General features: G+C 43.3%; 2 protein-coding genes and 1 long non-coding RNA gene across 6 annotated transcripts; 1 reads left to right on the forward strand and 2 right to left on the reverse strand.

The window, feature by feature from the left end:
• Positions 1–323: 323 nt before the first annotated feature.
• Positions 324–5,651, reverse strand: LOC4349439 (VAN3-binding protein-like). 3 transcript variants are annotated; one of them, XM_066305020.1, is made up of 8 exons: positions 5,014–5,651; positions 4,371–4,516; positions 3,208–3,369; positions 2,814–2,954; positions 1,959–2,356; positions 1,742–1,870; positions 1,529–1,633; positions 324–891 (listed from the first exon to the last, which is right to left on the reverse strand). In XM_066305020.1, exons 5-8 carry the CDS (start codon positions 2,122–2,124, stop codon positions 701–703), a joined length of 591 nt encoding a protein of 196 aa, XP_066161117.1. In that variant the 5' UTR covers positions 2,125–2,356; positions 2,814–2,954; positions 3,208–3,369; positions 4,371–4,516; positions 5,014–5,651; the 3' UTR covers positions 324–700. The 3 variants fall into 3 exon arrangements, with proteins under 3 accessions (XP_066161117.1, XP_066161118.1, XP_066161116.1); XM_066305021.1 differs by lacking the exons at positions 4,371–4,516; positions 5,014–5,651 and adding an exon at positions 3,678–3,818; XM_066305019.1 differs by lacking the exons at positions 324–891; positions 1,529–1,633; positions 1,742–1,870; positions 4,371–4,516; positions 5,014–5,651 and adding an exon at positions 3,678–3,877 and having other exon boundaries at positions 2,125–2,356.
• LOC136353792 (uncharacterized) lies at positions 5,374–11,448 on the forward strand. Its single transcript, XR_010737225.1, has 8 exons — positions 5,374–5,518; positions 6,519–6,701; positions 7,006–8,272; positions 8,393–8,544; positions 8,871–9,066; positions 9,532–9,997; positions 10,354–10,526; positions 10,572–11,448. It is a non-coding gene; the product is annotated as an uncharacterized lncRNA (long non-coding RNA).
• On the reverse strand, positions 9,445–13,319 carry LOC4349441 (VAN3-binding protein). 2 transcript variants are annotated; one of them, XM_026020696.2, is made up of 9 exons: positions 13,302–13,319; positions 12,494–12,575; positions 12,029–12,208; positions 11,658–11,780; positions 11,450–11,554; positions 10,582–10,963; positions 10,344–10,487; positions 9,891–9,995; positions 9,445–9,772 (listed from the first exon to the last, which is right to left on the reverse strand). In XM_026020696.2, the coding sequence occupies exons 2-9, from the start codon at positions 12,566–12,568 to the stop codon at positions 9,585–9,587; spliced, it is 1,302 nt and encodes a 433-aa protein (XP_025876481.1). In that variant the 5' UTR covers positions 12,569–12,575; positions 13,302–13,319; the 3' UTR covers positions 9,445–9,584. The 2 variants fall into 2 exon arrangements, with proteins under 2 accessions (XP_025876481.1, XP_015614243.1); XM_015758757.3 differs by lacking the exon at positions 13,302–13,319 and having other exon boundaries at positions 11,492–11,554; positions 12,494–12,692.
• Positions 13,320–19,530: the final 6,211 nt, after the last annotated feature.

A 19,530-nucleotide genomic window follows, 5' to 3' on the forward strand; every position in this document is an offset into this window, starting at 1 on the left:
GAAGCCGTGATCCGCCCATCGAAGCTCGCCGCCACCGCCACTAGCTGTGCGTTGCTTACTTGGAATAAGTTCACTTTAGGTCCCCCACGGCCTAAGGCCGAAGCCCAAGAGAGTTTGATTAATTTTTTCCTGACATTTTATCTGTTGTCGATATCAAATAATCATCACCATCATTATGTGAATTCATTTGCATGATTGAAATGAGAACGAAACTCCATTTATCATTTGGTACCGGAAACCGGAAATCTGAAAATATAAGGAGTACACCTCTTTTCATGTGTATATATACTTATAAAATACACACATAAATAAAAAAAGTGAAAAACTTATAACATCCAATCATCCATAATTTTCTCAAAAGCATGTTGGTGTACAAAGTAGGTGAGGTTAGGACCGAAGAATGGAAAAAAAAAAACAGCCCATGCAACCTATATTACAGAACTAAACCTCAACAACTGGCGACTGGCGTACATTGAGTACACAATGCAACCCAAGACCTGTAGTGCAATATAGTAGTATACTACACCTCTGTATATCATGTGAAGTGTACATAATTTTTTTTTATAATAGAATGAAACATTTCGGATTTTGCTAAGAGCTACAGCTAATTATTAAAAGGTTCATATAGAAGCAAACTCACACAGTGAAGTGTATAGCTGCAGCTAAACATGTACGTATACGTGTGCCTGACGACGACGGCTCAGAGTTTAGCGTGTTTGACGTTTTGGTCGGACAGAATGCCCTCGATGGCATTCTTCCAGACCTTGCAGTGCATCTGACTGTCCAACAGCAGCTGTACCACACCAGCGGCCGTTCTGAGCACCAGCGGGAACAACACCATGCCGTCCACCACCACATCGCCGCCGTTGCTGGAGACGTCAAGCACCTCATCTGAACAGGGCGCAGGCAGAGCCAGCGGCCGACAAAAAATGAAGCCAGTGATCAATACAACCAGGTTGAGCCAAATCACAACAGTTAGCATATATGCAGCGATGCAAACAAATGTGATATGACCAGACCATTGTGTGGCTAAGCATGCAAGATCATCAAAGGGGCCAGGAGACAAGCGTAACGAAGCAAAAAGGCAGACACTTCAGGTGACATGATGCAGTACCGGACTGCAAGATCATCAAAGGGGCCAGGAGACAAGCGTAACGAAGCAAAAAGGCAGACACTTCAGGTGACATGATGCAGTACCGGACTTCCGGTGGTACTGTCTGTGGCACGATCGATCGAGACAAACAGTGTACTCATGCAAGTAGAGCAGAAGAATGTTACTGTGTATGATAACCATTGGCATTTCGTTAGACTGTGATAATCTCGATAATTGTAACTATTTTCAGGTGTTGCGCCCCAAAAAACTACTTTTAGATTTACTGTGTCGGAAGCAATAATTTTACTACGTTGTGAATATGTAAAACAAATTATAACCTCTTAATTTTTTGTTTATATAGTGACATAAAAAGAGCAAAACAACCACAGATTGAGCGCAAGTATATTGTGCCTACGAGTTGGGCGTGCTTCTTACAATTTTTGTAGGTTGAGAATGCCCCGTGCAGATGTTTCTTCCCCAGCCTCAGTACTACTCTGTCGCACTGTGGAAAGACAGCCACCTTCCTCAGTCGCACGCTCCCTGCATGACACCAAAACACCAATATTGTCATTGGTGCACTCTGCTCAGTGATAGATATTTGTGTTATCTTAATACTCCTCGTATTGATTATTTGATTTGATCACTCACCACAAGGCAGCCTAACCCTGAGAGTTGTGTCTTTGTGGATGCTAGTAGTGCTGGTGCCAACTGAGTTGTTGTTGCTACCGATTCCCCTGACGTCTGCCCTCAGTTTCAGTGCTGCAGCTCCTCTCAGACCTGATGAGAGTGCAAAACCAGAACAGAAAGAACCATTAACACCGGTTCAAGTGATTTTTCCTTCTTTACCTATAATTTGCAGGATTACATGTAGCAGCAGTGGCCGTGAGGGTGAGCAGTTCAGCAGAGGAGCAGCTCTCGACTCCAGTTTTCACGGCGGAAGTCACGCCGGACCTGTTGGTCCCAGCGAGCTCTGCAGCCTCTGCGCAGACGGTGGCCACCAGCGCAGCAGCGGAAGCAAGCACTGTGCCCATCTTCTTGCTGTCAGCAGCCTCGACATACTTCAGGTTGTCCGGCCTCAGTTCGCACACCGACACGAATGCCTGCGATTGCTGCGGCGAGCTGAGCAACCGAGACAGCCGCGCGGGCCTGTGCTGCGTGCAGCCTGAGCTCTTCTTTCCTCTTCTTTCGCTGGCGTCCAGTGACCGAAACAGCACTCAAGAAATGACCTCGAAGAATTGCTTTCATGTAGCCAGCGTTGAGTTGCTAATATCCAAGGAAAACAAAGCATTCATTAGCAAATCTGACAAGATACCAACTACTTCCTCCGTTTCACAATGCAAGACTTTCTAGCATTGCCCACATTTATTTAGATGTTAATAAATCTAGACATATGTATGTGTTTAGATTCTTTAACATCTATATGTATGTGGGCAATGCTAGAAAGTCTTACATTGTGAAACAGAGGGAGTATACTATACTGCAGTTACTGTGTAATTTGTACTATCCTGTGGATGTGCCATGTTATTGTTGTTATACTGCTTGTGTCGTGTCCTTACCCAAGTTGGTTGCTTTTAGCTTATGCTTGCGCTTATGGGGCTAGGCATCTCACTAGCTAGAACACGCTGTTAGACAAGCAAGAATTGAACATATATAGGAAGGCAACTCCTGTGTTGGCCGAGAGTTAAGAGTTAAGAGAGTCTGAGACCATTCACTGGCATACCCATGTCTGGTTGAAGAATTGGCTTTTGCCTCCACTGAAATTGACCGTGGACAGATGTCTCTCTTCATCTTTTTCTTCATTTCCCTCTTCGTCTTTGATTGCCTTCTCCGGCTGACGGTGTTCAGATGATGTTCTAAGGGTCTGTGTGCATAAAAACAAAACATAAAATATCTCCATGCTTAATGATTAAGCTTACGAAAGCACTTTTGTGCATGTGAGCTCTAAAATACTCCCTCCATTTTTTTTTAAAAAAATGACGTTGGCTAATTCAATCTCGATTTTCAAACTAACCAACGATACATAGAAAGATATGGAGATAATAATAGAGTAACTCTACAATTTAGTAAATGCTGACACCGCGTTGGTAAACGGAACTGAAACTGAGTGAGAATACTTGGAAGAAATCTGATGATGAGGGGCTCCATGTTCGAGAGAGGAACTCCATTGCCTGCTCAGGAATGATCGGCATATCTGCAGGATGGCAGCATTTTGAGCACCGTGATTCCTCTTTACACTGGATCACTGCCTTCCGCACATCAATCTGTGGGCGCTCTGCCTGTTTGAAAATTAAGTAATTTATCACGGTCACAGCACAAAATTAAGTATTCAACACAGAAGGGGCGTAAAACCATGTTAAAAGAGAGATGCAACGTCATGATGCAGAAATTTATAGGCACCTGGCCCTGATAACGACAAAATCAAACCTTTCTCAGAATTTGTCAGAATCTCTAACCATGCTAAACACAATAAGTAATACAAAAACTTCAGTTGAATATGGTTATAGTAGCCTTAGCCAAAACTATGCCTCGTTTCCTGCTTCTGTTCTATAAATCAAAGAGGAGTATGAATATGCAGAAGCATCACCATTTGACATGACAGTGAATGGCATCTTTGGATGGAAGGCATCCCGAGCACCACTCCTCTTGTGAAATGCTCCATAACCACCAACTTAATCAGGTTACGTTGAGAGATATATAACAGAACCAGATAAATGAATGGAGTGCTGCGGAAAGATCATCCTGGGACTGCCTATTTATATGCAAAGTCAAGTTGTTGTCGTCCACCAGATGTGGTATCATAAGACTACCTATAGTATAATACCTTTTTCTGTTTAGCGATTCGCATTTCTTACTATGGACAATTCAGTAGAAAACAACCACTAGAGAACAATATCAATTATTGAATCAAAACTAAGGCCCAACTGACTGTACATACAGAGTGATTAAGTAATTAGAAAACTTTGTTTCAGGCAAGACAATGCTTCCTCATGTTAAAATCGAGTGGGAAGTAAAACTGAAACTATATGCAGTATTTCTATTTCTTTTGTTGCATGGTGACTGATCACTGAGACTTCTATAATAAGTACAGAACACTATATTCTGCTGACAAAAGAGTAAGAATGTCTATACTAATTCTACACATAAAGAAGAAGGAGAAGATGCAGACAAAGAAAGGAAGTACTGCAGCAGTAAGTATATCTGTATATGAAGCCTCTCTCTCTACAAAAATAAAAGTGCACAATAAGCATTTCAAGGAGGATCTTGCTTGACAGGTAACCTTGATGCACTGATCTTGTCACACTTGCATGAGTGTTCGGTACAATATTGCCAGAACTTGCCTCCACACGATGCATTAGCAGTCAGGTAACTCTTTTTGGAGTTTGGACCAGTTTTTCCCCTTTCAGGTCATGTGTTCATCAAGTCCTGTAAATCCAAAATGCTTTAGGAGATGACTCATCTTAAAACAAGCCAAATAGGTATATGTTGTTGCATTCAAGGTCAAGGAGGTGGCTTTTATGATTGCCACACCTCAACCGGAATATATGCTGCAATTTGCATGTACGGAAAAAGAAAAAGGTGTATGTGATCATATGATAGATGGCAATTCGTCCACTAGCATGAACAAATAAAATTTACATGGCTGGAGAATTATCCTGATACCAGAAGAAAAGATTGGAACTGATTAATGACATGTTTGAATGGTTAGGCAAAACAAGATAAGAGCAAACCACAGGGAAGGGATAAATTGAAAGCTTAACTAGTACTACTTTCCAGCATGCTACATGCATGGATCACCAACACCAAGTGGGCAAATGTAGGGTCAAGCTTAGAAAGGCATTTCATTTGTAGCTTTGGTTCTTGGTTTGTGTTTCTAGTTGATGCACTCCCTAGTTGAAACTAGAAGGAAACAACACCATTACCTGCCAAGTTGTATAAGCGGAAACCGCCACTGCTACTATCGGTGTAAGGTCCACTATCTCCCTGGCGGTGGATTATGCTCGAAAATTCCCTCGCCAGCCCTGCATCCTTTGCTTCCTTAACGTGTGATGATTGCTGGCACAAGCCACCGCGTCATGGTTGCTTGGTGCCCCAGCCACGCTGAGCTGAGGAAACAATAACTATGCCAAGGTACCAAGCCGCTCGCTGCAATGTATCATCATTCATCAGCAAAACAGACGAACAGGTTGAGGAGTGTCATATTCTGGTGATGGAAGCGGAAGCAGCCGACGGCTTGGGGCGCCGCCTTGTCAAGCATCATCCACCGCCGGGGGAGGAAGCGGCCGTCCATGGCGCCGCTCTGCGAGCAGCGGGGATCCACCGAGCACAGCCGCCACGGCCGGCACACGGCGCGGAAGCGGATGTAGTCGGCGACGTCGTTGGCGAGGACGCGCTCGGCGATCAACCCGGCGGCCCCTCCCCACCAAGGTTCGACCAGTCCATCCTCCTCCTCCTCCTTCCCCGCACGCTCCGCCGCCACCACCGATGGGGAACTCGGCTCGCCGCCGTCGCCGCCGGTGGGAGTGGGAGTTAGAGTCGGCCGGTGGCCTTCTGATGGGCCAAGTTGCCACCCCTACCTATCTCGGCCCATCTAGGCCTCTGTCCACGAAGCCTCTGATGGGCCCATCTAGCCTTCTGATGGGCCCATGAAGCGTTTTTTTTTTTCCTCCTCGGCTCCTCGCGCCGCCGCCTAATGGATTCCCCAACTCCGATGCTTCTAGAACCTTCCGAGCCTCGCGCGCGCCGCCGCCGCCGCGGCCATGGTGCTGGCCTCCGACGAGTTCGGCTGGTCGATCTCGTTCACCATCCTCGAGGAGGAGGAGGAAGAAGGAGTAGAAGACGCGTCACGCGACTGTGGGGGCTCGACTCGACGCGCAGAAGGCGGGCCAATGTCGCCGCCGGCGAGGCCGTGGCGGCGCGCATCCTCCGCGCCTACCTCGACACCAAGGGAGATGGTCCAGTTCCCCTGACGGCGAAGCCACCATTAGTAACCACCTGCTAACCTCCTCTCCTGTCTTCCCTGTTTGGCTTGCTTCCTGTTTGTTGGGTGAGTTGCTTGCTTCCATGGGATCTGGAGTTCTGGACATTGCAAGCCGGTTTGCTTTTGAAGCTTAGTGCCTTTCCCTTAGATCAACATGCTTGTTTGATTGTTGATTCCACTGGAGTGTTCTGTGCGAGGTGTTAAGTGTAGCCCGTCGTTTCTGCAGTTGGGTTAATTGCCGCCCTAGTGAGGGAATGTGCACCCTAAAGATTAAGATCTGTTTGATGGATCAGTTCTTGTCATACATGTGTCTTTGTGGGGATCTGGGTTTGTGGTTTTAGCAGTTGATCGTGGGGTTATGCATATAGGTTACTTATCTGAATTGGTGTTTCTTCGTACAGTTGTTGACCCATTTACTGATTGAACACCTTTACCTATGAATTGCAGCAAATGCTGGAGCAATGATGCTGGACAGCTGGAGGCCTGGAGCAAATGGATGTTGATAACCAGATTGCTAAGCTGATGGTGGAGCTCTCCCGCATCAAGATTGTGAAATTGGGGATGGTACCACTGCGATGGTGGTCATGTTTGGATCACTTCTAGACCAAGCTGAGAAACTGTTAGAATATGGTATTCTTCCAATTAGGATTTCTGAAGGTTATGAGATGGCGTCAAGGATAGTTTTTGATTATCTCGAACACATCTCCCAAAAGTTTTAGTTCAGTGCTACAAATATAGAACCTGTTTTTTTGTACAAACCTGTACGATAATTGACAACCCTAACCCCATCATTATCTTCATATGCTTTGTTTGTTCAAGTTTTTATTTTGGGTACTTTCACCCCATCATTGGTGAATCTAACCAAGACACCTTGTGCTAGCTGTTAGCAGAATTTATCTGTAGGTGGTTTGAACATTCTGCATTGATTTTGCAGGAAACGAAATGATTATTGAGGAGACCAAGTGAAGTATTCATGATGCTCTGTGTGGCTAGGAATCTGATTCGCAAGAACTCTATTGTTTATGGTGGTGGCTCAGCTCAGATATCATGCTCAATCTATTATATTATTAAAGGAATAGAAAAAGGAGTCTCCACGTTCGCTCTCATGGCCTAGAAATTCTCACATTAATCGGAGAAAAAGAAAAAGCAGAGTCCATATAGAAATACAATTTAGAAAGAGCTGAAATTCGGAATTAAAAAAATAAGAAATATTAGAAGAGGAGACTAGAGTCCATATAGAAATACAATTTAGAAATAATTGAAATTCGGAATTAAAAATATAAGAAATATTAGAAGAAGAGACTAGAGTCCATATAGAAATACAATTAGGAAATAACTGAAATTCAAAATTAAAAATAAGGAATATTAGAAGTAGAGTATAGAGTCCATATAGAAATACAATTAGGAAACAATAGAAATTCGGAATTAAAAATAAGGAATATTAGAAGTAGAGTATAGAGTCCATATAAAAATACAATTAATACAATTAAGAAAAAAAATAGAAATACGGAATTAAAAAATAAGAAATATTAGAAGTAGAGTATAGAGTCCATATAAGAATTTAAAACTAACTAAAATTCGGAATAAACATAGTAAAATTAAAAGTAAAGTTTTGAGTCCGTATAAAAATACAATTTACAAATAACTAAAATTCGAAATTAAGAAAAACATGGGAAGAAGAGTTTAAAGTCAATATAGGAATACAATTTAGAAGTAACTGAAATTCGAAATTAAAAATTAAATAATATTGAGAGATGAGTTTAGAGTCCACATAGAAACACAATTAAAAATAATAAAAATTCAGAAATAAAAATAAATAATATTAGAAGAAGAGCCTAAAGTCTATATAGAAATACAATTTACAGAAAATTCGGAATTAAAAAAAGAAATATTAAAAGACGAGTCTAGAGTCCATATAGGAATATATATAATTTACAAATAACTAAAATTTGATATTAAAAATAATTACTAACCAACACGTATATAAAATACAATATGAATATTACTCATTTGTAGTTTCGTAAAGTTATTGCAAAATTTAAAATTATGATATCATTTTAATATATTTGAATAATATAATGAGAAAACATATATGCTATTATATGAGAGAAAATATAATGATGCTAGCCGAGCAATCTGCGCGGGTCACCATGCTAGTTGCTGTTAAAACTGCAGCAGATCAACAGCCTGGAGTTGACCAAGTAAGTACTGACATTGGACATTTAAGTTACAAAATGAAGCAATGTCTGCCTGTCTTCTGATTGTGTCTGTGTACCTGGAGTATGCTATCATTATCTGATACCTGAAAACTGTACGTGCAGATCTCCCTGAGACGTCTCTCCCACACATCGCTCATGCCATTTGAGGTGCATTGGATGGGATCCCACTAGCCCTAGCTGAAAACAGTGGTTTGCCCCCTTTTGATACGTCGACTGCAGTAAATCCTCAGCAAGTGAAGTTTTTTTTTTTTTTGGTAATCCTTAAACTTTATTCTGTTGCTTTAGTTATAGACTTATAGTTGACATTAATTGACTACATTTAGTCTGATTAGGTCGCCCCACTCCTAGTATGTTTTGGGCTCATAAAAAATGCTTCATATGCCATCAACTCAACCAGCACATACGCCTACTATCTGTTAGTTAATCTGGTGGATGCAAGAAAATATATAGAATGCTATATAATAGAGAACCCTCTAGTTATAGGATGATATGCTAAGGAACCTATGTTCTTTCTATTATATAGCATCCTCGCACATCAGTTATTTTGAAGCATTGTGTAATATTGTGGGTAACTTCCCAGCCTCCTGAACTACCTTTGCAAGATAGCAATCCTCATCATGGTATTGACTGCAATTGCATTCGAACAAACGGCATCAGAGAACAAAACAAGCAGCAGCAGATCGTGCTGACAACTCAGGTGGTGAAAATGATTCTCAAGATTGATGACATTATCACACAGTCTGACTGCTGAATGCTGATGACAACCTGCCCAGCTGGTGAATCCATTATTTCTTCCTTGCCTCTTTTTCTCAACATAAAATATGAAAAGGAAAAAGAAAGAACTGGTCTCTTGTTTTGTCTTGCTACCATCTGCCAAACCTTTGTTTCAGGCAAGCCTGTGCATCGCATGAAAACATAACAAGTCACATCTGAATTAGTGTAACTTTTTTTATGGAGAAGGACCTTTTGCTGTATTCTTTTCATATGATCGATGCTAGTGGGCTGCTTAGTATCATACTTTTACTGGTGAGCTGAAGTTAGGAACACGTTTGCTCTGTTTTGATTGTTTGTAATATTTTCTCTTCTCTTAGCGAGGAAGAAAGGGTTATCATAATGAGGAAGGTTTGGTTATCTGGTGAACATGGAAAGTGATGTTTAAAGAAATTATAATTTTATACTATACAGTTGTTTATGTTTTACCTGTATATTAAGAACTCACATCACATACATTGCATGTACAGGGGTGATGCAACATGGTAAGAAAAGCAAGGCAATTTTTCCTGGCTCTAATTAATCAGCATTTGGTGTGCTTGAGCTTTCGACCGGACAGCATGCTCTCGATGGAAGCCTTCCAGACCTTGCAGTGCATCTGGTTGTCCAGCAGCAGCTGCACCGTCCCTGCTGCCGTGCTCAGCGCCACGGGGAAGAACTTCCGACAATCCACCACCGCCTCGCCACCGCCAGAGACTGCCAACACCTCATCTGGACCAAGCACAAACAACAGGGTTCAGGCATCATCACCGACAAGCAGAACGAAGATCAATACACTAGTGGCAAGCAGTTCAGCTGGTTCATGCAGGTAAATTTTTTTAATTATTACAGTGCTGGTATGTTGTGAATGCTCCATGCAGGCGCTTCTTCCCCAGCCTCAGAGCCACCGTGCCGCACTCCGGGAAGACGGCCACCGTCCTCAGCCGCAACCTTCCTGTAATGCCACCCAAATACCCCAATATCATATTATCATTAGATTGCTTGCTGCACCATGCTCAATGCTAGATCCTAGGAGCTAGTACTACCTTCTTTCTTTATAACAGATAAAATATCCTAGGAGTACTATATATCTTCATTTTTAAGAAACAAAATCTCTTAGAATTACTATCTTTTTTTAATATTTTGGGGAAGGAAATATAATCTCTTAGGACTTAGGAGTAGTACTATCTTAGTACTCCTCATAGTCAGAGTCTTAGTACTTTGTACTAGGGCATAACAATGTAGTACTACTAGTAGTGATGCTATTTTTTAAGGTACTAATATCATTGGTTTGGTCTCTTACCACAAGGCAGGCAAACCCTGAGAATTGTGCCTTTCTGAATGCTAGCTGTATTGGTGCTCATCATCATCATGGAGTTGCTGGTGCTGCTGCTGATCCCTCTGCTGACGTCTGCTCTCAGCTTCAGCACAGCTGCTCCTCTCAGACCTGGAAAAAGCATACAAGAAGCTCAGCATCATAGCATCAGTGAGTTTGTAGCTTCGATCACTTGGTTGAGTTTCACCACTGAAGTGTTGATTACATGTGGCAGCGGTGGCGGTGAGGGTGAGCAGCTCGGCGGGGGAGCGGCTGTCGAGGCCGGCCTTCACGGCGGAGGTGACCCGGGACCTGTCGGCACCGGCAGACTCCGCGAACTCGGCACAGACGGTGGCCACCAGCGCGGCAGCCGAGGCAAGCACCGTGCTCAGCTTCCTGTCAGCCCCAGCACCCCCAGAGCTGCTCCTCAGCTCGCAAGCTGACACGACGCCGGCGATCGCAGCTGCGAGCTGGGCCACCGAGACGGCGGCGTGGGCCTGCGCCGTGTGCAGCCGGAGCTCGTCGCGCCTCTTCCTCCGACTCCCGGCGATGGGGATGCTGTCCATCAAGTATCCTCTCAGAATTGCCCTCATGTGTCCCATGTTCAGCTGCTCATTTTCAGTGGAAACCAAAAGCTTTCGTCAATTCACTTCACTGTGCCAGATCCGACAAAGCATGATGGCCTTGTCTTGAAATGAAAAATCTGACAAAATACTACTGCCACCGTCCTAAAAAGATTTTATTTCTGTCTATGCACCTGGACAAATATTTATTCATGTGCATAGCCAGAAATAAGATCTTTTTGGAATGGACTACAATACACTGCAACCAAACAGGGCCTTAGAGCAGGTACAATAGCAGGCTATAAGCCGGCTATAACCATATATCGAGAAGAAAAGAGAAGAGAGAGAAGAAAGCGGGCTACAGATTTATAGCCGGCTGCAACACATACTCCAAGATGTTATGTGTGTATGAGAGGTGGGACCGGGTATTAATGGTGTAGTATATTTTTATAGTTAACTATTATATAAATGAGCTATTAGATTGGCTATAGATGTTTTGGAGCCAGTAGTTGGCTATACTATTGACCTTACTCTTAGTGTTGTCACATCTCCCTGTGCTACATATGCCCTTACCCAGGTGGGTTGGTTCTTATGTTTGTGCTGTCCTGAGCTAGACTTCCCACTGGCTAGAATTCCCTGTCAAGGTAAAGCAAGAAATTGATCGTTCATAGGAAGATCAGAAAGATGTCTCTTGCATAAATAATAAGCTACATCATGTAGTGGCTGACACTTGGCTTACCCATGTCTGGTTGAACACTTGGCTTCTGCCTCCATCAAATCGAACCGTGTCCCCATGTACCTCAACGTCTTCGTCTCCGATCACCTCGTCTTCCTGACGGTTTACCGGTGATGTTCCCAGGCTCTATAGATTCAGGCAAAAGAAACATTAAAAAAAGAAGAATATAATTAATTTTAGCTGCTGCTGCTGTTGACAGAACTGAAATTGTAACCTGTATAAAACATGAAAATGGAAATGACATGTTGATAATTGAGTTGGAATATATTAATATGTATATGTCAACACCCTTGATTTTGTAGTTTGTAAAATGGAACTGAATCAATCATCGGTGTGGTCCAGAGCAGATGATGCATGTGTGCATATAAACATACACTGGGAGAGAGGATTTGGAAGAGATCCGAGGAGGAAGGGCTCCATGTCCGAGAGAGGAACTCCATTGCCTGCTCGGGGATGACCGGCATCTCTGCAGGATGGCAGCATTTCGGACGCCGTGATTTCTCCTTGCTACATCGGTTCCCCGTCTTCCGCTCGTCGATCTGCGTGCTCTCTGCCTGTTTGCACATTCAGCAAAACCACCATGGTAGCTAAGTCATGATACAAGCTGAATTATATATGTTGTTGAAGTTATATATAAGTTCAGTCACCAAGTTGATCACAGCAACAGCTGAGGTTTTCTCTGATTTTTCCTTTTTGTCATGGGATGTATATATATATGCAGATGGTTATGCCAAATTCATAGTACTAGCATTAGCCGACATGTATGGTCCATTTTGCATAAAAGTGAACAAGAAAAGAAATTTTTAGCGCGAAAGATTTGCAAAAAAAAAAAGCATCACCATTTGACACGACAGAGAATGGCATCTCTGCAGGGAGGCCACCCCAAACTCCACTCCTTTCTTGAGATGCTCCATTTACACACTGTTCAGATCAGATCAAATCAAATCAATCTGCGTTGAGAAATACTACTATGAAAGAATCAAGTGGTGCGATGAGAAGATGTTGTCATGGCATTGCCTTGCCTCAAGTATGTTTTTTAGAATGACAATGCCTATTTATAGTGATCTGATCTTTGAAGAAGAAGAAGAAGAAGAAGAAGAAAAAAATCATAGTGATGATCTCCCCCAAGTTCTTGTCGTCCACTAATTGTGACATCAAAAGCCTACCTACAGTATAACTCCGCAACTGTATAGCGATTCGTCTTTCTTACTATGGACAATACACTAGAGAACAACAGCTAGAGAACAATAGCAATTATTGGTTTTAAAGGCATCGCCCTATTGACTGTCCATGCTGAATGATTTCAGAACCTCGTTTCGTTTCAGGCGAGATGAACCACTCCACACATGAAAAAACAATACGTGGAAGCTCCAAAAAGCTACAGTTTGTGTTTTTGGCATTTTCATTCGCGATGCCTGACCATTGATCACTGAAGCTGTGCAAGTCTAAAACAACAGGCTCCAATAAACTGACACAGAGTTCTTTCTTCTCAATGCAAAGACATGCAAAGAAAGATAGCTAGACAAGAGAGAAAGAAGGAAAGCGAAGCTAGGGACATAGAGAAAAAAAACTAGAGTAGTTAGAACAAGAGAGAGTAAGTAGTAACTAGTCTGAAGATAAACACTTCAGAGAAAGAAAAGACTTTACCTTAGAAGGAAGTCCTGGATGCACTGATGTAGTGACACCTGCATGGGTAGAGGTCTTTATATGGAGGAAACATACCAAAAAAGCAGAAGCATGCGGCGTTTACAATGCATTCGCAGTCAGATCATCAATTCGGTATTATTATAATTCTGCTATCCCCACGCAATCTCTCCTCCTCTCTACTACTATATTCCGAATTGGTTTTCGTTTCGATATCGTCTTTTAGACTAGTCTTTCCTCTTCAGGAACTTGTGCTGCTCATGTTAGATTAGTAAACTGTGAGAAGGAGCAGGTGCACTATGCTGATTTGGAATGGATGGATCTTCTCAGAGATCACAAAATTGATGCGCTTGGATGAGCTCGAGGAGATGGTCCAGCTTCTAATTGCAATTTGGCATGGTTTATGATTACCACTTATGGCGCGTGAGTGTGCAAAATTTGCACTGCATCTTGCATATCTGAAAAAGAAAGTATCTAACAGATGGCAAAACGGTTTCTCTGAACAGTGAATTGGCCAACGTCAGAAATTACTTGCTAGACAGGAAGAGATAACAATGATTGTAATGCCGAAACAAAGAAAGGATTAGCAGTGATTGGGAATGAGTGTGTAGCCAAAAGATGAACAAAAGAGAGAGGGAGACCATAACGACAGCTTTGGCAGAAAGCAAACTGGTAGTACTTTCAAGTGTACTGATGCCGCTAACCCTGAGTGGAAGAGAAATGTACTGTCAATTTGACACTACATGTGCAATGGTTGATTCTTGAATTAGGGATCATCACATGCAGCTTATCCCTAATCGACACGTCGCTCATCACGAATCTCATGGTCAACATGTGCAGATTAGCATCTGCTCCTGATCGTCCATCTCTTCGTCAGAATGACAGTGGGTGGACAGACTTGATACAGAACGACAACGGCATCAGAGTTCAGAGAGAAGAAGAGATGAATCAGATGCTAACTTTTTCTTTGCTGTGAAATTGAGCTGAGCTGAGATGAACTCAGCTGAGACGATGCAAGCGGCAAGGCAGGGCCAGCAGACAGGTTGATCATTGACATTCATAAGGCGAATGCTAATAACAACAATAATTACTAATTGCTGTCTTAATCGCTGGATTTAAGGCACGTATTCCTGATGGCCGTTGCTGGGATAGTCAGAGACAGGGGCCCACATGGCCAGTACTACTGGACCGGTCTATTGTCATCTACCTCTACCTCTTTAGTTATGACTACTGAATACTGATCACTACCTGCTTGGGTGATCAAGGACAGATCATCCAGCAAGATTCAATTATCAATGACCCATACTAGTTTTTCTGTCAACTAGTTCATCCAAATGTTTAAGTCGAGGCGGTAAAATATATGATAATATACTTATCCGTGTATCCTTGTAGCAAGTATGTTTAGTACTACAGCCGGCCAGGGGCTCTGCTGCAGATCATGTGGTTACCAGAAATGGAAACAGTCAAACAAAAAAACGCATGATGTAACCATTGTACCCACATAGAACACCGAGGCTGGTTCGCCGAGTCCAAGGTTTCGGTCCATGGCGGCTTGCTGCAGCAAGGAATTCAGTTCGGCATGAAGAGGGAATATGCCTTTCAGGTCTCAGCAGCTTCATGCTTGTTATAAGCACAGTGGCATTGCGTTGAGATTGGCAATGTGGAGAACTGGACATTCTGGAGGCTCTGTTATTCTAGATTCCTGGGATGACGGATTCTCATGTTCTGTCTTTAAAGATTCAGAGCTCCAGAACACGCTCAAATTATCCATACTTTCAGGCCTTCTACTGCATAGTTTATGGCTTCAGGTTCTCAGGAGTCAGGATGAATCAAACAGCAGTACGGACATCTTTTGTATCGACCTAGCTGTGTTCAGTGTTTGTGTAAATCAATATTGGAATTGAAATTAACATCCTCTGTTGGAATTGGAGAACAATGAGCTGTGCTTGAAACACACTGCTAGTTCTGAAGCCGAATTGTTATGTTATCTTAGGAAAATTCAGAGTTTTCAGTGTATCCGCGGTAGCGTTGTGTTCAAGTGCCACAGAGTTTCCAAAGGACTAGGCGGGGAGACTCGTGGACCTGGCCCAGGAGGCAACTTGTTTAAGTTTAACCAAGTTTATAGAAAAATATAATAATATGTTCAACTTGAAACTAATTTGATATTTTAGATATTGTTAAATTTTTCTATAAACTTGGTCACATAACAAAGTTTGACTAGGAAAAAGTCAAATGATTTATAATATGAAACAGGGGAGTAGTAATAATTAGTATATGTGTCTATGGGTAGTTTGGTAATTTTCCATCTATTGTACACAAATATTTTGCTCTTTGAGCTCATCGCAATGCAAGAGTTCAATCCCCAATTTCTACATGTGTTCTCTAATCTTTTCAAGGAACTATCTATCCATTTGTCGTGTGATTTCTAACAAAAAAAATCACCCAGATTTTTTCTACCTTTATATTTACATCCAACGAAATATATATATATATATATATATATATATATATATATATACTTACACATTATTTTTATCAAAATTACAGTGCACTTACATGTTATATCAACTGAATTTACAAATGTAATTTTAGTTATATAGGACTGTAATTTTATATTTTAAAATGTAATTTTAGTTATATAAGACTGTAATTTTATATTTTAAAGAAAATAACAAATACATATTTACTTATACCAAAATTACAGTGCACTTACATGTCATATCAACTAAAATTACAAATGTAATTTTAGTTATATAGGACTGTAATTTTATATTTTAAAGAAAATAACAAATGCATATTTACTTACACATTATTTTTATCAAAAATTACAGTGCACTTACATGTCATATCAATTAAATTTACAAATGTAATTTTAGTTATATAGTATTGTAATTTATATTTCACGACGACGAGAGGGACGGTGTCGCTCGCCGAATAGCGTTGGCCGTACTGCCGGCGGCCGGCTCGCCGGTCAGAGGCCACCTTGCCACCGTGTTTCTCTATCATGGTGCACGCATGGGCTAGCTGACACAGGCCGTGAGCTGCAGCTCACATCACAAGTGGTGCATAGCGTGCGGCCAAAATAAAGTGTGAAATGCCATAGAAAAAATCACACGAGAGATGGATAGCAAAATCGTTCGTGAATAAGTAACAGAGAAACTATTCTAAACTCTCGAAAGGACGTCTACCTGTTGTTTGTATATCACTTAAGTAGTTACGAAAATGTTAAAAAAATTGACAAAACGTGTTAATACGTGGTATACTACTTCATAAACATGCAACTTAAAATTTAACTTTTACATATTACAATAAAAAAGACAAATTAAACTACAACCAATGATGTGAACCCGCTAGGGTTTGTGGCCCAATCTTTCGATGAGAGGTGGGGGATAACTCGATTGGATGAAGACGACGTTCACGGTCTGACTACAACCGTCCAAAGACACCGCGCCTTAGCAACCGATACACCGTCTCCAATGGTCACCGTGAACTTGTGGTGCGCGTCAACCCGGCCACGAGGGCACTCGTCCTGCAAGCAATCGAAGAACAAGCAAGAACAAGTAGAACAAGCACTGAATTGCTAGATGAAGATGAAAGTTTTCACAATCAAAAACACAATATGGTAGGGTTCTGATTACAAGCAGACGAGCGGTTTAGCCAACACGCGCGTTGCGAGCCGGTAGTAAGTAGCTAACTCCATCATCAAAACCCCGGTGTTCTTTACGGCGACTAGAGCTATAAGAAAAGGGGAAGAACAACACAGGGTCGTGCTCCAACCCTAAACGCGCCCCTAATGGGCCCAACTTGATACACAGCCCATTGGGCAAAGGAGGTGACGCAGCACCATGGACAGAAAGCAGTCGGGACTAAAATGATAATTGCGGCTGCTCCAGAACAGATACGGACATGTGGCTAGATCCATTTGAAAGTAGACTTGATAAGCTTTCCATGAAGTACTTGCATGCCTAAATCGGAGTTCGCATGAAGTTGTGGCGACCATTAGAAGTTGGTGCTGTCCACCGGTCCGAATCCAACCCGTGGAAATCCTCTCCCTTTTGGATCCTCTCCATCATCGTTCCTGAGTAAAACAAGAGTGCACGCGTCTCCGGGATATAAAGAAGAGGAAAATGAACTTAAGAAAGAACTCACATGATTATTGAGTTGACGTGCACGAGAGTGGGTAATAGGACCATGAAGTTGTACTTGTGGGGACGTGGATGTATTGATGGTATTGATGTCCTCATCAACCAATAAACGTATATTCACAATAAAATTAAACTAGCACGTGTGATGTGACACTAGCAAAGTGTTGGCTGCAAGTACTGTATGCACCTAGCATCTACGACGACGGCATGAACGTGAGGACGAGGAGCAAGAGGGAGAGGAAGCATATATATAGGAGTACGGCGTGCGGCGGCGGCCAACCTTCCGAGGGAGATGCCGAGATGGCCATGGAGATCCTGATCCGGCTGCTTGTCAAGTCGCTAGTACGGTTCAAATCCGTCTGCAGAGGGTGGCGAGCCTTCCTTCATCCGCGCGCATCTCCGGTGTTAAACCTCGCGTTGGCAGCATAGCCGTCCTTCCTTGTCGTCCTTCCACGCGGGCACGCGACGCGATCAGCCAGTCACAGAGCCGTACGGCGCCGCCAGGCGCCAGCCCACGCGCGACCCGGCGCCCGCGCCCCCACGCCCACGCCGCCGCGCGCGAGTCCCGCACTCCGCCGCCTTGGCCACTACTGTGCTGCGCTGCTCTGCAGTCCGGCTGCCACTGGTGCTGACCTGCTGTGCGTGTGCCGTCGCCGCGGGGAGCCGTCGTCGAGCCGATCAGCCGCCCGCGCCAACAAGACAACAATTTCTAGGTTTTCTACTTATCTATCTTTTTCAATTTTACTTAATTACTAATTTTATATATTTTAAGATATTTTGTTAATATATAATAGTAATTTGGTCTGTTCTATTATCTATACTTGGATTGTACTCTCTCCGTTTCTAAATATTTGGCACTATTAACTTTTTAGCACATGTTTGACCGTTCGTTTTATTCAAAAACTTTTGTGAAATATGTAAAACTATATGTATACATATAAGTATATTTAACAATGAATCAAATGATAGGAAAATAATTAATAATTACTTAAATTTTTTAAATAAGACAAACGGTCAAACATATTTAAAAAAGTCAACGGCGTCAAATATTTAGAAACGGAGGGAGTATATATTAGTATCGATAGATTTATTGTGTTTAGAAAAAAATAGATCGGATTATCCATATCCTAAATCCTAGATCCACCACTGCTCCCGCCACCGTCATGCGAGGTTTGTCATGGATACCAAAGCCTTGCTCGTCGGCGATGACGCGTCCTCCCGCTTCATCTCTGGCTCTAGCCTGCAAAGGGGGCGGAGCGGCCCATTAGATTCGCGGGCCGACCCTAAAAATTTGGCACCAAAAGTTTGTGGGTCGGCCCACATATTTTTAGGGAACAAAGGACCAGGTCACAATGAACCCTAGGGGTCCAAGTATGTGTGTTTGTGGGGTGAGTATGCATACATGTATATCAGCGTTTGCGTCTGTGTTAAATAAATGGAAAAAGTACACCGAAGGTCCCTCAACTTGTCATCGAATTACAAAATCGTCTCCCAACCACAAAACCAGAAATAGTATATCCCTAACCACTCACTTTAGGTCCTTCAGTGGTTTTGAACCCGGTTTTATCCTACGTGGCGGCTGAGTCAGCGCGGGACCCACGTGGGCCCCACATGTCAAGCTGCCACGTCATCTCTCCCCTCTGTCCTTATCTCTTTTTTTGCTTTTTTTTCTTTACTTCTCACGAGCGCGCAGCAGAGGGAGGATGCCGGAGACGCAGGTGATGGCCGGCGGCGGTGGGGAAGAGGCGGCCGGCAGCGTGGAAGGGGTAGAGCTTGGCGGCAGGGAGAGGGAGCCTGGTGGCGGCGCGGTTGCGTGCGGGAGGAGAGAGGCTGCGCGGCGCGGCGGCTTGGCAACGCGCGGCTGGGAGGCGGCACAGAGGGGAGGAATCGGGGCAGCGCCAGGCGGAGGAGGGAGGGGAGGGAGTGGCGCCAGGGGAGAAGGGAGCTGAGGGGTGGGGGGAGGAGCTGCGGGTGGCGGGGGAAGGAGCCGCTCGCGGGCGACGGAGGGGCGGCGCGCAGGTACCACACGATCTTTGCGGTGCTCCGGCAGCGGCGTGTCCCTCGCCGACACGGCATTCGACCTCCGG

The sequence above is a fragment of the Oryza sativa genome, chromosome 10, assembly GCF_034140825.1.
Source record: "Oryza sativa Japonica Group chromosome 10, ASM3414082v1".
In the NCBI taxonomy this organism is placed as follows: domain Eukaryota; kingdom Viridiplantae; phylum Streptophyta; class Magnoliopsida; order Poales; family Poaceae; genus Oryza; species Oryza sativa.